The sequence below is a fragment of the Erithacus rubecula genome (assembly GCF_903797595.1).
Source record: "Erithacus rubecula genome assembly, contig: scaffold_657_arrow_ctg1, whole genome shotgun sequence".
NCBI classification, from domain to species: domain Eukaryota; kingdom Metazoa; phylum Chordata; class Aves; order Passeriformes; family Muscicapidae; genus Erithacus; species Erithacus rubecula.
The window spans coordinates 1-16,799 of record NW_027635683.1 but is presented as its reverse complement, the minus strand read 5'-3'; the positions used below and the strand labels follow the sequence as shown (position 1 = coordinate 16,799).

General features: G+C 54.9%; 1 protein-coding gene across 1 annotated transcript; it reads left to right on the top strand.

The window, feature by feature from the left end:
• Positions 1 to 1,603: 1,603 nt before the first annotated feature.
• Positions 1,604 to 2,987, top strand: LOC306816535 (maestro heat-like repeat-containing protein family member 7; the record flags this gene model as incomplete). The annotated part of the gene is made up of 4 exons (XM_079332970.1): positions 1,604 to 1,714; positions 2,274 to 2,450; positions 2,572 to 2,727; positions 2,886 to 2,987. Coding segments are annotated over 4 exons (546 nt in total), but the record flags the coding sequence as incomplete, so codon positions are not given.
• Positions 2,988 to 16,799: the final 13,812 nt, after the last annotated feature.

The following is a 16,799-nucleotide window of genomic DNA, read 5'->3' as shown; positions in this document are numbered from 1 at the left end:
GCGCGGCGTGCCAGGCGGCGAGCTCAGCCTGCTGCTGCCCCTTGGCTCACAGGTGGCCGTCAAGCGCATCCAGCACTGGGGCGATCTGGTGAGTGAGCGGGGCCAGAGGCTCCCATGGACAGCACTCCAAATCTTTCCTGTGCCCCTTCCAGGTGCCAGACACGGTGAGGAACATTCACCAGAGACTCATGTCCTGTGGAACTGTGGATGCCAGGCTGCAAAATGACCTTCTGAGGCTGGCTGAAGAACACCCAGCTAATGTGGTGATGAGCCTCCTGCGCTGTGCCCCATTGTGCGACAGGTATGCGGCACAGGTGCCCTGAGAGCTCAGGCTTCACTGCCCTGTAGGGCCATTGCCCTGCACAGCCTGTCCAGTGGGGTCTGCCAGACACTCAGAGAGCTCTGGGCCCCTTGAGCCACCCTGTTTGCTGATCCTTCTGCCATGCTCCCTCCCTGCCCCTCAGGGCACGGGGGCTTTGTCACCTGGCCCCACTCAGCTGCATGGGGCTTGGTACTGATGCACAGCTCTGGTCCCACAGAGCTGCTGCCTTGATGTGGAAAACCATCGGCTCATCGGGACCAGCAGTGCAGAAGGTGCTTCCAGAGCTGCTTTTTGTGATAGAAGACAGGCCAGTGTACAGCATGTTCTTCATCAAAGAGGACAACGAGGCCGTCTTTGCACTGGCAGTGAGTTTCTGACACTGGCCTTTGCTTGCCCTCCAGGTCCCCTCTCCAGCAGCTCTCCATGCTCTGCCCAGTGCCCTGCAGCTCCCAGCCTCAGGCACTGGGCTGAAGGCTGGGCTAGGGACAGGCTCAGGGGCAGCAGGCCGGGTGCTCCCCCTGCGTCTCCCCTGGGGCCCTGCCACACGGACACCTCGGCACTGAGCACTGCCTCGGGCTGCTCTGTCTTTTGCAGGCAACTCTGGTGCTCTGGGTGACTGTCCACATGCCCGAGTGGCACCACACAATGATCACATATTCTGCCTGTGTCTTCGTGGCTCTGCTCTTCCAAATCTTCAGCACCACAGAGCAGATGCCACAGGATGTTGAGAACTTCTGGACAGCGTGCCGGGAGGAACACCGCCTTCCCAGCAAACCCAACAGGTCCCAGTCACCCTGTCCTTCTCATGCCCTTGTGGCCAGGGTCACTGCTCCCAGCGTGACCTGGCCTTTGCTCTGGCCACAGGTTTGCAGTGCAGACCATGAAGGCTCTGCTCTGCCTGCTGGGCTGTGATAAGAAGCTGGTGGCTCTGGAGCGCAGGCGGGTCTGGGACACCCTGCTCTGTGCTGAGACCCAGCACTATGCAGTGGGGCTGCTGGCCAGGTGAGTCCCCCTTCTCCCCGCTGCCAGCATTGGTGCCCTGTGCCCGGAGTGCCCCACACGCTCCCCGTGGTCGTGGCCAGAGGGCCTTGGCACCGAGGGACGGCCGAGCAGCCTGGAAAAGGCTGGGAGAGGAGGGCTCCCAGGAGCAGCCGCCTCCCAAAGGGCCCACGTCCCCTCACAGGGTGCTGGGCAAAGGTCCCACACCTCTGTGAGTCAGTCCTGGGAGAGGTTTGCCCGCCCGGCTCAGGGCTTTGGTGCCTTTCTCCCCCTGCCAGGGAGATGCGCCGTGGCTCGAGCCCCTTGTGTTGCGGCATCGCCAGGCACCTGCTCAGCCTGCTCATCGGGGGGCAGCCGCGCTGGGATCTGCCGGCCCTGGCGTTCTTTGTGGAGGTGAGCCTGAGGGCCAGCGCTGCCTGGCTGAGCTGCCTCCCAGCTCTCTGGCTCTGGGAGCCGCAGCCGCCTGGCACGGTGCGCGCCCGGTGCTGCCGCCTGGGCCCGGCCCTGGGCAGTTCTGCACTCCCAGCGGCCGGGTCCCTGTCACTGTCCTGTGCCTTTCAGGTCCTGCAGTGCCTGGACTTGAGCCAACACGGGCACAGTGCCCTGTCAGTCATGTCCAGGCACCTGCCGAGCGAGAGCAGGGACAGGCTGCGCCTGGAGCTCAGAGGCCTCGTGGTGCTCAGCAAGGAGCCCTCGCTGGTGAGAAGGGGGCAGTGGCTGAAGTCGTGCTGGCAGCAGGGGGCTGGGCAACGCAGCCCCTGGGGCTTGCCTGGGATTCGGCAGCTGAGGCAGCTGCTCCCAGCTCTCTGCCTCCCGCTTCAGCTGCCCGAGTGCCTCGGCACAGGCCTCTGGCCTCTGGGCCCTGAGGCAGCTGCGTGGGGTTGCAGGGCCAGGGCCCTGTTGGTGCTGCAGCCCTCCAGGGCTTCACAGCACAGCCTTGTGTTGCACACAGAGCGGAGGAATACGTGGCGTCTACCACCACCTGGTGGAGCAGCTGGGTGATCCAGATGGAGAGATGGTTTGGATGACCCTCTCTGTGCTCGCCCACATGCTCCAGGAGAAAGACCTAAATATACCCAGCGCCACTGCCCAGAAGCTGGCTGAGCCACTCCTCCCACACTTTGACAATGTAAGGTTCTGTGCCCACGGGCACTGGGCACTGCCCGGAAACTTTGTGCCCTGGGCAGTTTTGGGCTTTTGCCCCACTGGGCCTGGACTAGTGGGTGCTGAGCTCTTCTCCTTTCCTCCAGGACAACAGCCATGTGCAGCTGCTCTCCATCCAGCTCTTCAGCAAGGTGATGGAGCTGGTAGTGGAAGAGGGGAAAAAGGCTCTCACCAGAACCGTGAGCCAGAGCCTGCTTCCCCTCTTCTTGCACTGGCATAACGAGAACCGGTGCGTGGCGAAGGTGAGGCTTTCTGTCGTGCTGCTGCATCCCCGGCAGGGGCTTGGCTGCCTCTTCCCCTGGCGCCTCGTGGGCTCCAGCCTCGCCCTGGCCTTGGCCCAGGGATGTGGGTCCCATGCCCCGAGCTCTGGTGCCACCTCCGGCTCTCTACTGCTCTCCAGGCCTCTGGCGAAACCCTGCTTCGCGCAGCACGCTTCCTCGGGAGGAGAGATCTGGAGGAGCTGCTGAGCCAGCCGTGGCGCATGAAGGTCGCCAAGTGCCTGGTAAGGCCAGCCTGGAAGCCCCAGCCGCAGGCTGGAGAAGTCCCCTGCCCCCGGAGCTCAGCGTGCGGGGCCGGCAGCTGTGGCCCTGCCCAGCGCCGCAGCCAGGGCAGCCGCAGCCTGCGCCCTACACAGGGGCTGCTCCCTTCGCTGGGCCGCGTGGGCTCTCGGCCGGGCTCCTCCGGCCCCGAGCCGGGTGCCCACGGAGTCCCGGCCCGGCCGGGCCTCGGGGCTGTGCGGGCCGGGGAGGCCGGGGCTGGGCGCAGGGAGCGCCCGGCCAAGGGGCAGAGCCCGCGCCGAGCTTTCCCTCCTGGCGCTCTCCGCAGCTGCTACAGGACGAGAGCCGAGCGGCCGAGAACCTGCGCTGGGCCCTGCCGTGCCTGCAGAGCCCGCAGCCGCGCCTGCGACAGGCGGCCCTCAGGCTCATCGGTGAGCCGCCAGCCCGCCGTCCCTCCCCGCCTCCGGCCCGGCTGCTGCCCCTGCAGCGGGAGCCGGGCCCGGCGCGGTGCAGCCCCGCCTGCCCTCGGCGCTGCCGCCGCCCTCCCGCAGCCGTGCCCTGGGGCGGCACGATGCGCCAGGGGCCCGGGCTGAGCCCTGCCCGGGGGACGAGGCCGTGTGGCCGCAGGGCTGGCAGCGCCCCTGGGGGGCAGCTGTGCCGCTGGGGCCGACACGGGCTCTGTGTTGCCAGGGCTCGCCGGAACGCTCCTGAGGGGACACAAGGAGGAGCTGCAGGTCCTCAGTGAGGGTGAGTGAGGGCAGCCGCCCTCGTGGCAGCGGGGCCACCGGGGGCAGCTGCAAATGCCGGGCACGGAGCTACAATCGCTGCCCGGCTGCGGAGGGCTCTGCGGCCTGTGCGGACGAGGGGCGGTGCGGGCCGAGCACGGAGAGCTCTCAGGGACACGGGGGATCCGTGGACAGCACCTTCTGGCCCGTGCCCTGGTCTCCTGCTCCTTCGTGGCCATGGCAGGAGCTGGGTAGGATGGCCCTGGCAGGAAGATTTCCTTGGATTCCCACAGTCCGGCCTCTGACTGTGGTTCTGCTTCTCTCTCTTGCAGCCCTTCAAGCCCTGAAGGAGGACAAGAGCCCCTGCTTTATGAGGCAGGTTATCCAGCTGCAGTTCAACAGAAGATCTGCCGAACTTCGTGTGCTGGATCAGAAGAACCACTGTCCTTCGGCGACCTGCCCATTGAAGATGGGACCAGCTGCAGCTCCAGGCACAGCTCTTGCTGCTCACAGCTGAGCCTGTGGCAAGCTCCAGGAGCTCCTGCTGTCTCCCTCCCTGTTGGAAGCTCCCTCCCTCCATTCCTCAGGCCCTGCCCATCCCCTGTTTTGCCTCCCAGCTCACCCCTTCGCTTCGCCTTCCCTTCATAAAATTTTTTTTTTTCACTTTACCCACATCTCTGTGGAGCCTAAGTGGCACCAAACATGAGCCCTGGGACACACAGGGCCCTGCTGCCGTTCTCTGTGCACGGACAGACAGGAACAAAGGCAGCTCAGGCTGCAAAGATCCCTGTCGTGCAGGTCCCTTGCACAACACTGTGGGGTTAAAAGCCGTGCTGAGCACGATGAAGGGGACAAGGAGCCTGGGTTTTAGAAGAGCCAGCTTGAGTAGGCTCTTAGCCCAGCCTTGAGGGATTCCCTGGCTAGCATCCATATAGGACAAAGGAGCTTGCAATGCTGGAAGTGTTCACAAAGAGCTTCCTGAAAGCACAGCAGTGCTCCATCCCCACACAGGGATGGGAAGAGGGCAGAACTGGAGGCCATCGTGGCCTAACAGTGAGCTCTGGGTGTGCTAAAAGCAAATGAAGCAGCAGCAGCAGCAGCAGTGGCGCAGTGACCGAGACTCAGAGCGCGACCGTGCCAGTGGATGGAGCGCTGCCAGGCAGTGCCTGCACGCTGGGTGAGGGTCTGGGGGCTCTGGTCTCCCCACAAGTGAGGAATGGCAGCCCCTGCCTCAGACCCAGTCAGAAACCCAAGTGAGACCAGAGGCAGGGCACTGTCACAACAGCCAGTGCTGCACTCGCTTTGCCACTAGGGCCCCATGCCTAGAGTGGGTCACACTCTGGGAACAGGAGGCCTTAGACGTGGCTCCAGCCATTGCTCCATGGACTTTTGGCTCTCAGATTGCATTTGAGGGGGACAAGGAGGAGGGGAAGGTCTTTTGCATAGGATAAAAAGGATTCCTTACTCTGGGGAATCTGTGGGGCAAAAGACAAAAATGGTGAAGCTGCAACCACATAAATATGGGGGAGGTTCAAGGGGAAGGTACAAATTGAAGAAATGCTGAGGAGGGATAAAGGGTAGGGGCTCACAAAGGCATTGTCCAATGAGGGAGGTAGGGGGGAAAACTGGGTCACCATGGACTGATGAGACGTCCAGTTTTAGGGGATTTCCAAAGGGGAATTGCAAGCAGGGGGTTGGCACAAAACAGCATTGACAGGTAATTCAGGACAGATTGACAAGGAGGGTGGGAGGGTATAATTTTGGACTAAACCATTAACTTGGGCAATAACAGAACACACCATTAACCAGAAGCACACTGCAACATGTGTCTGTGCAAGCGGAGGATCCGCATGCTCGGCTGGGAGGGAAGAACCTTTTTTGGAGATGTTTCTACCTCACTGTCGTCAAAATCTTGGTCTTTACCCCAGTTAATAAGCATTTGCCTGTGGAAGACACCCTTGGGGAATAGGAAATCTAAATAATGGAATAGCTGAGGTTGGATTTAGTTTATTAATCTAAACTTTTTCTGTTATGAGACAGGATTAGCAAGAAGGCAAAAACCAGGTTTAACTTTAAATGGTAAAAAGAGAAATTCTATCACTAAAAAGTATAAGAAAAAATAATTTAAATAAATTAGATAAAGCTTGAGAATACTTGTTTTCCTCCACACGCTTTTTTTTTAATACTGAAAACATCCAAAAACCAATTCAGTTTGTTTACCATCTTTAAAATAGTTTTTTACTAATTTACTAGAAAGAGACTTTTTTTTCAGTCTATGAAGATTTCTTCACAAGAAATAGTTTTCCTGTGGTTTTGTTGTTCCCAGGAGAATAGAAATCTGATTACTATGTAAAAATCCTTTTTTTAGACTAACAGTTAATCTCATAACTTTTTTTGGTGGACTGTATTAATTTCTTAGGCAAACTTTAAGGTTATATTTTTAAACAAAAGTTTACTTTTTTTTTTGAGAGCATAAGTTTTTTCTTTTTCCTTTTTTGGGGGGAAACCAAAAGGGATTATTTTATTATTTAAACTTAGCGGGTAGCAGCAATTTTTACATTTGTTTACTTTAATACTAATGCTTTTGTTTATATTTACAGTTAGAATAGTCATATTCAATTCATAATATTTTGATATGTTATAGGGAAACAAGAGTTTTTTCTCCATAGTTTAAAAAAAGAGAATTTTTTTTCATGACTTTTCTTCTTCCTCTATTTGGGATTTGACTTTTCTTTTTGTTTGATTAAGGTGTTTTAATCTTGTTTCTGTGTGTATTAGCTGGTGCCAGATCAGCCAGGACCTGTAGCTGAAACCCTTCCCACATTCCAAGCACTTGTGTGGCTTCTCCCCTCCATGAGGCTTCTCCACAAGCTCTGAGCTCTGCCTGGATCTCCGGCTGCCTTCCCGGCTCAGGGAGGGTCTTTTCTCCTCGCAGCTCCCTGGGTTGGGTTTGCAGCTCCTCCTTCTGAGGGATTTCTGGGGCTTTTCCTCCTGCTCCATCCACTCATGCCTTGGTAACGAAAAATCGTTTTTGAGAAAACAACAAGAAGAAAGCGCCTTGGATGGGGGGGTTCCTCCTTGCCCAAGTTCATCTCAGGAAGACAGTGGGACTCTTGTGTTTGTAAGAACCTCCCAAACACCAAGATTCAGCCCAAAAATCCTCCAAAACTATACGTATAGGACTGAAAGCACCGTGCCGAAAGAGACAAGATTTTTTGATAATAGGCAGAGACCGGTGCAGCAATTTTGGACTGACAATGTATCCTACTGTTGTTTCAGCAGACTGCTTCGAAGAGATGACAATTTTAGCAAGGGCTCTTCGACCCCCATTGACAATTCCACAAAATACTCAACTGGCAAAAGCGATAGCTCTGCCATCACATCCATTAGAGCATCAAGCAATGCTGGTGATGGGCGACGGACATCCACACTACAATGACCATGTCGAAGTACACGCGTTATGGTTGAAGTACATAACCCGTGAACAGCCAACTATTACTTGGGACTTGATATACCATAACAGGAAAACAACCATCACAGGGATGGTGAACATCGGACGTGACAGTGATTTCATATATTTTCTGACCTCGAGAATGGAACTTGATTGTACCTTTGGATCAAATCACAGGCATTGGAGGAAGTTCTGTATGCCTCCAAAGTGAAAATTCAATAACATTCACAGGACCCGGACAAAAGACAGCACTGTATGGGGAAGAGATCTCCTTTCACAGTGGAACATGTACCTGACAATGGATTTTTAGTAGGACTTACTGTGGCACTCGCCACTCCACACCTATACGTGGACTCTTTACCATTCCATTTAGTAGTGTTGGGAGAAGAAACACAGCTATATGGTTTGATTTTTCATTGGGACGAACACAAAAAAGACACTCTTTTAATTATAGAATGGGTTTTCCTATCTTACAGATCTCCAAAGACAATTCTTACAGATTCAGAAATGACAGTACAAGTGATAATAAAGGGAAGAACAAGGTTGATGACAATAATGGGCAAGGACTTTTCAATGAATAATGCGGCAAGGACCACAGATTTCTACAATACCAATGAATCAAAAAATGGATGAGGCAGCAGCTTGGCCTCAATCTCAACAAGTAATACCTTTGAACAGACAAATTCCTACAGAGACACACAGACCTGCAACAGCAGCTCAAGATACTTTAGTTGATTGGACAAATATTCGAATGGACTTGACAAGAAGCAGAAAATGTCCTGCAATTGGGACTGGTGAAATAGCCATGCCAGTGAATTATGACCCACAAGGACAAAACCAAAGATGGCAAAAATTAAATCATGATTTAGTTAAAAATTTTTTTAAGGCAATTAGAGATTATGGACTGGGATCTTCATATTTTAAACCGTTTTTAAAAGGTATTCTCAATGAATATGACTTGACTTCATGTGACATGAAATCTCTTGTGTCATTGATACTTACTGACACACAAGGACTTATATGGGAGTGCAGATGGAGAAGAGCTTTGAAGGAGCTGCGAAAGAAATACCAAGGTGGTGCTCATGCTAACCTCACCATGGCAGAATTAGCAGGAGACCCTCCTCACAATGATCCAGTACAACAAGCCCTCAGGATTCCAAGGGGAGTGTTGGCAGACATCAAGGAAAAAGGATGTGAACTTCTCTTCAAACAAGATTTAAAAGACTTAAGGACTGACAGTGAAAAATGATTGTTTATATGCTGTTGTATCTTATTTTTTGTCAACTGTATTAGGTGAAAAAGAGGATTTACCAGTGATGTAGCCAAGGGAGAGTGTTTGGGAAAATTTAGCATGGACAGTGGGGTTGGAAACAATTTGTTTGAGGCATTCCAGGCAAAAAAGCCATTTTCAACATGTCTGGTGGGATTGACAGTGAAAGAATGGTCCATTCCGGAGGGTATCCCTTCATGGGTGATGTGAGTTGTGACAACTCCTGTGAATGGATGGCATGTGTGGGTTCAATTTCTCCCTGTGGCTGTTTTCAAACTAAAAGAATTAGAAATTTTTGGTTCAACAATGGATTTTGGAATTGTATGTGATGTTTTAGGGGTGAAAAAGAACCAAACAATGGATGTTACTCCGAATTAGAATGTATATAGCAATTATATTGTAGTCTCAAACAAACCATCCTTCCGAGTTCTAGCACAGTTATTGTGCCTGGATGGTCTGTTTGACCTTTTTGATCTTTTACCTTTGTAAAAAGAAATTTTAAAAGTAGGTTTTTATATATTAGTGGAGCTTGTTACTATTCTCATTGCTTTGCCATGCATCCTCCCATGCACTTGGCACGCCTTGAACAAAGCTGTGAAAAGGGCTCTGGACAAAACCCAAGTGGGGCCGGGGGTCCCAGCAGAGCCCTGGCCATGGCCAGGGCCACCAGCCACACCTGGGGGAAGCGGTGGGGGCGGGGGGCGTTGGGGGAATTTGGGGCAGATTTGGGGGATTTCAGGGAATTCGTGAAGGGCTTTGGGGGGAATTTGGGAGATTTTTTTGGGATTTGGGGGGTTTTTGAGACGATTTGGGGGGATTTCATGGGGACTCGGGGGAGATTTTAGGGAATTTTGAGAGATTTTTTGAAGATTTTGGGTGATTTGGGGCAATTTTGGGGAGTGTTTAGGGTGATTTTGGAGGATTTCAAGGGGGATTTTGGGGGATTTGGAGGGGATTTTGGAGGATTTCAGGGAATTTGACGGGATTTTTGGGGGGTTTGGGGGGAATTTTAGGAGATTTCAGGGGGATTTTGAGGGAATTTGGGGGGAATTTGGGGGTTTTGGGGCAATTTTGGGGAGATTTTGGGGGGATTTGGGGGAATTTTAGAAGATTTCAGGAAGATTTTGGGAGGATTTGGGGGGATTTTGAGGGGGGGTGGGGATTTCAGGGGAATTCTGGGGAGATTTTGGGGAATTTTGGGAGATTTTTGTGGGACTTAGGGAGATTTTTGGGAGATTTGGGGGGATTTCAGGTGATTTTGGGGGAATTTAAGGGGGATTTTGGGAGGATTTGGGGGTGTTGGAGGGATTTTGGGAGTTTTGGAACAATTTTAGGGGAGATTTTGGGATTTTCAGGGGATTTTGAAGGATTTTTAGAGATCTTTAGGGGTTTAGGGGAATTTGGGAGATTTGGGAAGATTTGGGGGGGATTTAGGGGATTTGGAGGGATTTTGGAGTTTCTCCAGACTCCCTCCAGAACCCTTCTGCCCCCCTCCAAAGCCCCCAGACTCACTGGGGCCCATCCTGGATCAGGGGGGGGCATGGGCCGGTGGAACAGGAGCCACTTCAGGGACCCTCGACACTTTTTTGGGGGGGGGCACCATGGGAGACCCCCCAAACTGAGGGGGGATCCCCCTCCCCCCAAAACCCCTCAGAGCCCAGTCAGGGTGGGGCTGAGACACCCCCCCCCCCCCGCAGGACCCCAAATCAACCCTGGGACCCCCAAAATCAATCCTGGGACCCCCCAAATCCCCCCCCCCACCCCCACCAGGAACCCCAAAATCCCCCCCGGGATCCCCAAAACTCTTCCAGGACCCCTCCCTAGAACCCCCAAATTAACCCCGGGACCCATAAGCCTCCCCTGGGACCCCCTCAAGGAACCCCAAAGGAATCCCAAAATCAACCCTGGGACCCCCAAAACTCCCCCAGGACCCCAAAACTCCCTAGACCCTCCCCCAAATCTCTCCCATAAACCCCTCAAGGATCCCCCAAGACCCTTCCCCAAATCCCCCCTAAGATCCTTTCCCAAAACTCCCCCACGATCCCCCCCAAAACCCTTAGGACCCACCACAAACCCCCTCCAGGATTCCTCTTAGGACCCCCGGACCCCTCCCAAAAACCACCAAGGACTCTCAAGACCCCTCCCCAAAATCCCTCCAGTGATCCCGCCCTGGGCCCCCTCCCAAGATCCCTTTTAGAAGCTCCAGACCCCTCCTCAAAATCCCCCCAGATCCCTCCCAAAACCCCCTGGGACCACTCAGGACCCCTCCCAAAATTCCCCAGACACCCCAGACCCCTTTTAGGACTCCCAGACTCCCCCAAGCTCCACAAAACCCCCCAGGACCCCTCCCCAAAATCCCCCAGACCCCTCCCAAAACCCAGCCCAGAACCCCTCAAGACCCCTCCCAAAACCCCCCAGACCCTCCTCAGACCCCCCCAGGACCCCTCCCCAAATGCCCCAGACTCCACCAAAATCCCCCAAAAGCCCCACCCAGACTCCCCCAACCCCCCCTCCCAGGACCCCTCCCTGAAACTCCCCCAAACCCTCCAGCCCCCCCTTAGGACCCCTCCAAAAACCCCCCAAATGCCCCACGACACCCCTCAGACCCCATTTTAGGACCCTCAGCCCCCCCAAAAACCCTCCAGGCCCCCCAGACCCACTCAGGACCCCTCCCCAAAACCCCCAAGCCCCTCTTAGGACCCCCAGACCCCTCCCCAAAACCCACCAAGACCCCCCCCAAGACCCCATTTTAGGACCCTCAGATCCCCCCCCAAGCCCCCCCTTTAGCACCCTCCCCCCGACCCCGACCCTCTCCCACCTGTCCCTGCGCCGCCTCAGCAGCTCCCGCAGCCCCTCGGCCTCTCCCAGCGCCTGCCCCGCTCTCTGCAGCGCCTCCCTCAGCGCCCGCCCGAGCCCGGGGAGGGTCCCGGGGGGATTCCCGGGGGGATTCCCGGGGGGATTCCCGGGGGGATTCCCGGGGGTCCCGGGGGGTGGGGGGGGGAGGGGCCGCCCGCTCTATGGCGGCGCCGGGGTCAGAGGGCGCCAATCCCGCCTGGCCTCTGATTGGCTGCAGCGGCGCGGGGGAGGCGGGTGTTGCTAAGGGGAGCCGCGCGCTGATTGGTTGGTTCGGGGAGAGGCGCGCCGCTATTGGCTGGGAGGGGCCCGAGCGCTCGGCAGGAACAGTGTGAGGGCAGAATGGCTGAGGAGGCTGCTGAGGTAGGGCTGAGGGGAGATGGGGAGATTTGGGGGGAATCTGAGGGGAATTGAGGGGTCTGAGGTGCTTATAGGGAAGCTTTGGGGGCAAATGGGGGGATTTAGGGGGGTCTGAGAGAAATTGAGGGGTCTGAGGTGGGTCTGTAATGGATTTGGGAGGCTCTGTGGGGATTTGCGGGGTCCAAGGTGGGGCTAGGGGCAAATGAGGTGCGTTTGGGGGTCTCTGAGGGGAACTGAGGGGTCGGGGGAAGATTTGAGGGGAAATGGGGAATCTGAGGTGAGGCTGGGGGGACATGGGAGAAATTGGGGAGGTCTGAAAATAATTGAGAGGTCTGAAGTGGGTCCCAAATGGATTTGGGGCGATTTGGGGGGATCTGAGGGGAATTGAGGGGTCTGAATTGCGTTCGGGGAGGCTTTGGCAAAACTGCCCCAAAACACCCCAAATCTCAGAGCAACGCCCCTAAATCCCTGAGACACGCCTCAAACACCCCAAAATCCCAGAGGAATGCCATGAAGATCTTCTTCACCAAAAAGTGACCCAAACCCACCTGAAACACCCCCAAACCCGAAAAGAATGGGCCTCGAATACCCCAAAATTCCAGAGAAACGCCTCAAAACCACCCCTCAATACCCCAAAACCACCCCTAAACACCCCAGATCCCTTCAGGTTTCCCCAAAATCCCATAGAAACACCCTAAAATCCCTCCAAACCACTCTAAAATGCCTCAAAGCTGCCCCCAAATATTCCAAAATTGCTCAAAACCAGCCCAAAACACCAAAAAATCCCAGAAAACTGCCCCAAAAATGGTCCTGACCCTGCCCCAAACCTCCCACCTGCCCGAATCCCCCAGGTAAGTTCAGCTTGGACCAAATCCTACTTTCTTTATCACAAATCTTTTTTTCAATCCCAAATCCTTTTTTTCCCAACTTCAAAATCCTACTTTGTGCCCCCCAAATGTCCTTTTCAGACCCTAAATTCTCTTTTTCCCACCCCAAATCCCCTTTTCCCAACCCAAATCCTTTTCTGTCCACCCAAAATCCCCTTTTTATCCAAAATCTCCTTTTTCCACCCAAAATATTTTTCAATCCCAAATCCCCTTTTCCTACTGAAATCCTGACCTCAAATCCCCACCCTAAATCTTCCTTTCCTCCCCCAAATATCCATTTCCATCCCAAACCCTCATTTTTCCATCTCAAATCCTTCCCCTTTTACCCCAAAATCTCCTTTTCCCACCACAAATCCCCTTTTTAGGGTTTCCCAGGTGTTTCTGGGGTTACCCAGGGGTTTTTGGGTTTTTCTCACCCCAGCATTGTACCAGGGTCTCTCTGCAGACATTGCATCTGGACTTGCCCCCACCCCAATTAAATCCCAAATCAACCCCAAATAAACTCCAAATGAACCCCACTGTGCCCCCCAGGACTGGAGTGGTTCTGGGGGGGAGTTTGGGTTCTGGTGGGTTTGACCCCAAAGTTTGGTGATGGGGGAGGTTTGATCATAAAGTTTGGGGAGGTTTGACACCCCAGGGTTTGGGATCAGGGGATTTGACCCCAGAATTTAGGGATTGAGGGGGTTGGACACCCCAAATTTAGGGATCAGAGGGGGTTGGATGCCCCCAATATTTCAAACTCCAACATTTGGGAATTGGGGGTTTTGACCCCAAATTTGGGGTTTGGGGGTGTTTGACCTCAGGATTTGGGGGATTTTGATCCCCCCAGGTTTGGGGTAGCAATTGAGATCAAAACAATTCCTTGAAAACAGTGGCAGGATCGGGATTTGGAACAGGATTGGAATTGAGAATGAAATAGGGATTGGGAATGGCAACAGGATCAGGAATGGGAACAGGATTGAGAATGTGAATGAAAGAGGGATTGGGAATGTGAAAGGGATTGGAATTGGGAAAGGGATCGAGATTGGGAATGAGACCGCAATCGGAAATGGGAACAAGATTGGGAATGGGAACAGGAACAGGACTGGGAATGGGAAGGAGATAGGGATTGGGCATGAGATAGGGATTGGGAACAGGAATGGGATCAGGAACAGGATTGGGAACGGGATTGGGATCAGGAACAGAAAGAAGATTGGGAATGGGAAAGAGATAGGGATTGGGAACGGGAATGGGTTTGGGAACAGGAACCGGAATGAGATAGAGGTTGGGAATAGGAATGGGAACCCGGATCGGGATGGTAAAGCTGTGACATAAATGGGTGCCTTGGCTGGAACATCTCAAACTGCAGAAGTAAAACCAGGATGGGCAGGAACAATTTTTCCTGGCTGGGAACTGGAATTCCAGACCCTGGAAGTGTGAGCCATGCAGGACCATCCAGACTGGGATCATGGGGGCTGGGATGACGTGGACTGGGATCCTCCAGACTGAGTCTGCACAGACTGGGACCAGATGGATCAGGGCCCTGCAGAATGGGATTGTTCAAACTCGGATCCCATGGACTGGGATTGTTCAAACTGGGACCACATGGACTGGGATTGTACAAACTGGGATCACACAGACTGGGACTCTACAAACTGGGACCATATGGACCGGGATGCTGCTCCAGAACTATGGAAACCGAGGCGGTCCCGCCCCACCCAGGGTCCCTCCCAGTCCTGCCCAGTCCCGTGTGGGGGCGCAGCCAAAACTCCCCGCAGTGAATGAGCAGGTCCCAGAGCGCTCCCGGTGTTGGTCCCTGTCCTGGTCCTGGTTTCAGTCTCAGTTTGGAGCAGTCCTGGAGCGCTCCTGGTGCTGGTTCTGGTCCTGATCAGAATCTTGATCCCAGAGCAGTGATGGCCTTGGTCTCATTCTTGGCCCTATAGTGGTGCCAGTTTTGGTGCCAGTGCCGGTTCTGGTTTCAGTCTCGTTCTTGGTCTCATAGTGGTTCCAGTTCCAGTGCTTGCACCAGTGCCAGTGTTGATCCTGGAGTGCTCCCAGTGCCAATCTCAGTCTCAGTCCCGGAGCTCTCCTGGTGCCCGTCCCAGTGTCGGTGCTGGTCTCAGTCTTGGTCCAAGTACAAATTCTGGGGCTGGTTTCAGTCTCAGTCTCAGTCCCAGCCTTAGTTCCAGTTCTGGAGTGCTGCTGGTGTCGGTTCTGGTGTCGGTTCTGTTCCCAGTCTTGGTCTTGGTCTCCATTCTGATGTTGGTCTCAGTATTGCTGCTGGTCCCAGTGCAGGTGCTCGTCTTGGTCTTGATTTCAAACATTTTAGGTCCATTTGACTGATTTTATAAAAACTGGGATTTTAGACTGGATTTTAGGTTCCTTTTGGATGATCGTAGGCCAGTTTTGATGATTTTAGGTCCCCTTTCTGTGGATTTGAGTTCCCTATGGCTGATTTCAGGCCAAACCTGGTGGATTTAGGCTGCATTGGAGGCCCTTTTTGGGTGATTTTAGACCTAACCAGGTTCTGTTAGGACTGTGTGGCCCTTTGGCCCCGCCCCTTTCCCCTCCCAGTTCCCGCCCCTTTCCCCTCCCAGTTCCCGCCCCTTTTCCCTCCCAGTTCCCGCCCCTTTTCCCTCCCAGTTCCCACCCCTTTCCCCTCCCAGTTCCCACCTTTCTCTTGACCCCGCCCCTTTCCCCTCCCAGTTCCTGCCCTGCTCTTGGCCGTGCCCTTTCCTCTCCCAGTTGGGGGTTCGGAATGGGGCAGGAGGAGGAGGGAGGAAGGAAGAGGCGCAGGGGCAGCAGAAGCAGGAGGAGACAAGGTGCGAATCGATCATGAGCCCGGAGCTGACGGAACTCGCAGCCCCCCCCGGGACCATCGCCCCCCATCCCGCAGGTGCCCGGGGAGGGGGAGCTCGCCCAAGTATCCCGGGGGGGGGGGGGCCCTTGCTTTGGGGTTTTTGGGGGGGATGTTTGGATCGTTCAGGGCTGCAGAGGCGCAGATGGCCCTCGGAGGACATCAAGGGGTCCCCGGGAGGTGTTTTTGGGGGTCCCGGTGGCGGCAGAGTCCCGGCAGGGGCGGGGGGATGCGGGTCTCCCAGCGGTGGGGGTTGTTCTTCCCGGGCCCTGCGGGCTCTGCCGGGCCCCGTGGGGAGCATGTGGGAGCGGCGGGATCGACAGGGGGACAGCGGTTTGGGGAACCCCGGGAGAGGCGCGGCTTCCCTGAGCGGGACCCCAGAGACAGGAGAGCCCCAGAAGGACAAAGCGAGGAGCCCGAGAGGAGGAACCCCTGGCATTGCCAGCACCCTGGCGGGGGGTGCTGGGTCTGGAGGGGCGGCACGGCCGGGAAAGGGATTCGGGGCTCCTGGTGCTGCCAGTGGCTGCTCCCAGCATGAGCCCAGTCACTCCCAGGCATTCCATGTTATGATGGAATTTGCCCCAAGCACGGTTCCAGTTGCTCCCAGTTCCTCCCACTGTGGTCCAGTGTGTTCCCCATTCTCACAGCTGCCCCAAACAGCGTCCCAGTCACTGCCAGTTTGATCCCAGTATGAGTCCAGTGTGATGCCAGTCTCAGCCAGCAGGGCCCCAGTCACTCACACTTGCCTCAGTTGCCCCAGCATGGTCCCAGTTTCCCCCCAGCACATTCCCAGTCACTCTCAGTTATGTCCCAGTCACCACCTCAGACACTCGCAGTATATCCCAGTTGTCTTGGACAATCTCGTAGTCGTTCCCAAGCACTCCCAGTTACCTCAGCGTGGTTCACTTGCCCCCAGTTTTATCCCAGTTGCCCTACAATACTCCCAGTGCTTCTCAGCATTTTTTTGGGTGAGGAGGAGAATGCAGAACTCCAAAGCTGATCCAAATCACTCCCATTCATTCCCTATGTGATGTAGCTTTCCCCAAGGATGTACCCAGTTGCTCTCCAGTTCCTCCCATTTTCATTCAGTGCATTCCCAGTTCTCTCAGTTGCCCCCAGTATAGTCCCAGTCTCTCCCAGTATCAGGCCAGTGGACCCCAGTGTGATCCCAGTTGCCCCCTGTCAATGCCAGCATGACCCCAGTAGCCTCCAGTATAATCCCTTTGACTCCCTGTCTCTCCCAGTATATCCCAGTCACCCCCAGCATGCTGCCAGTCACTCTCACTTCTTCCCAGTTCTTTCCCCGTGATTCCAGTTGTTCACAGCCACTCCCAATCCATCCCAGTCCATCCCAGTATGATGCCAGTCACCCTCAGTGTGATCCCAGTCTCACCCAGCATGGACCCAGCTGCTCTCACTGTGATACCAGGATGAT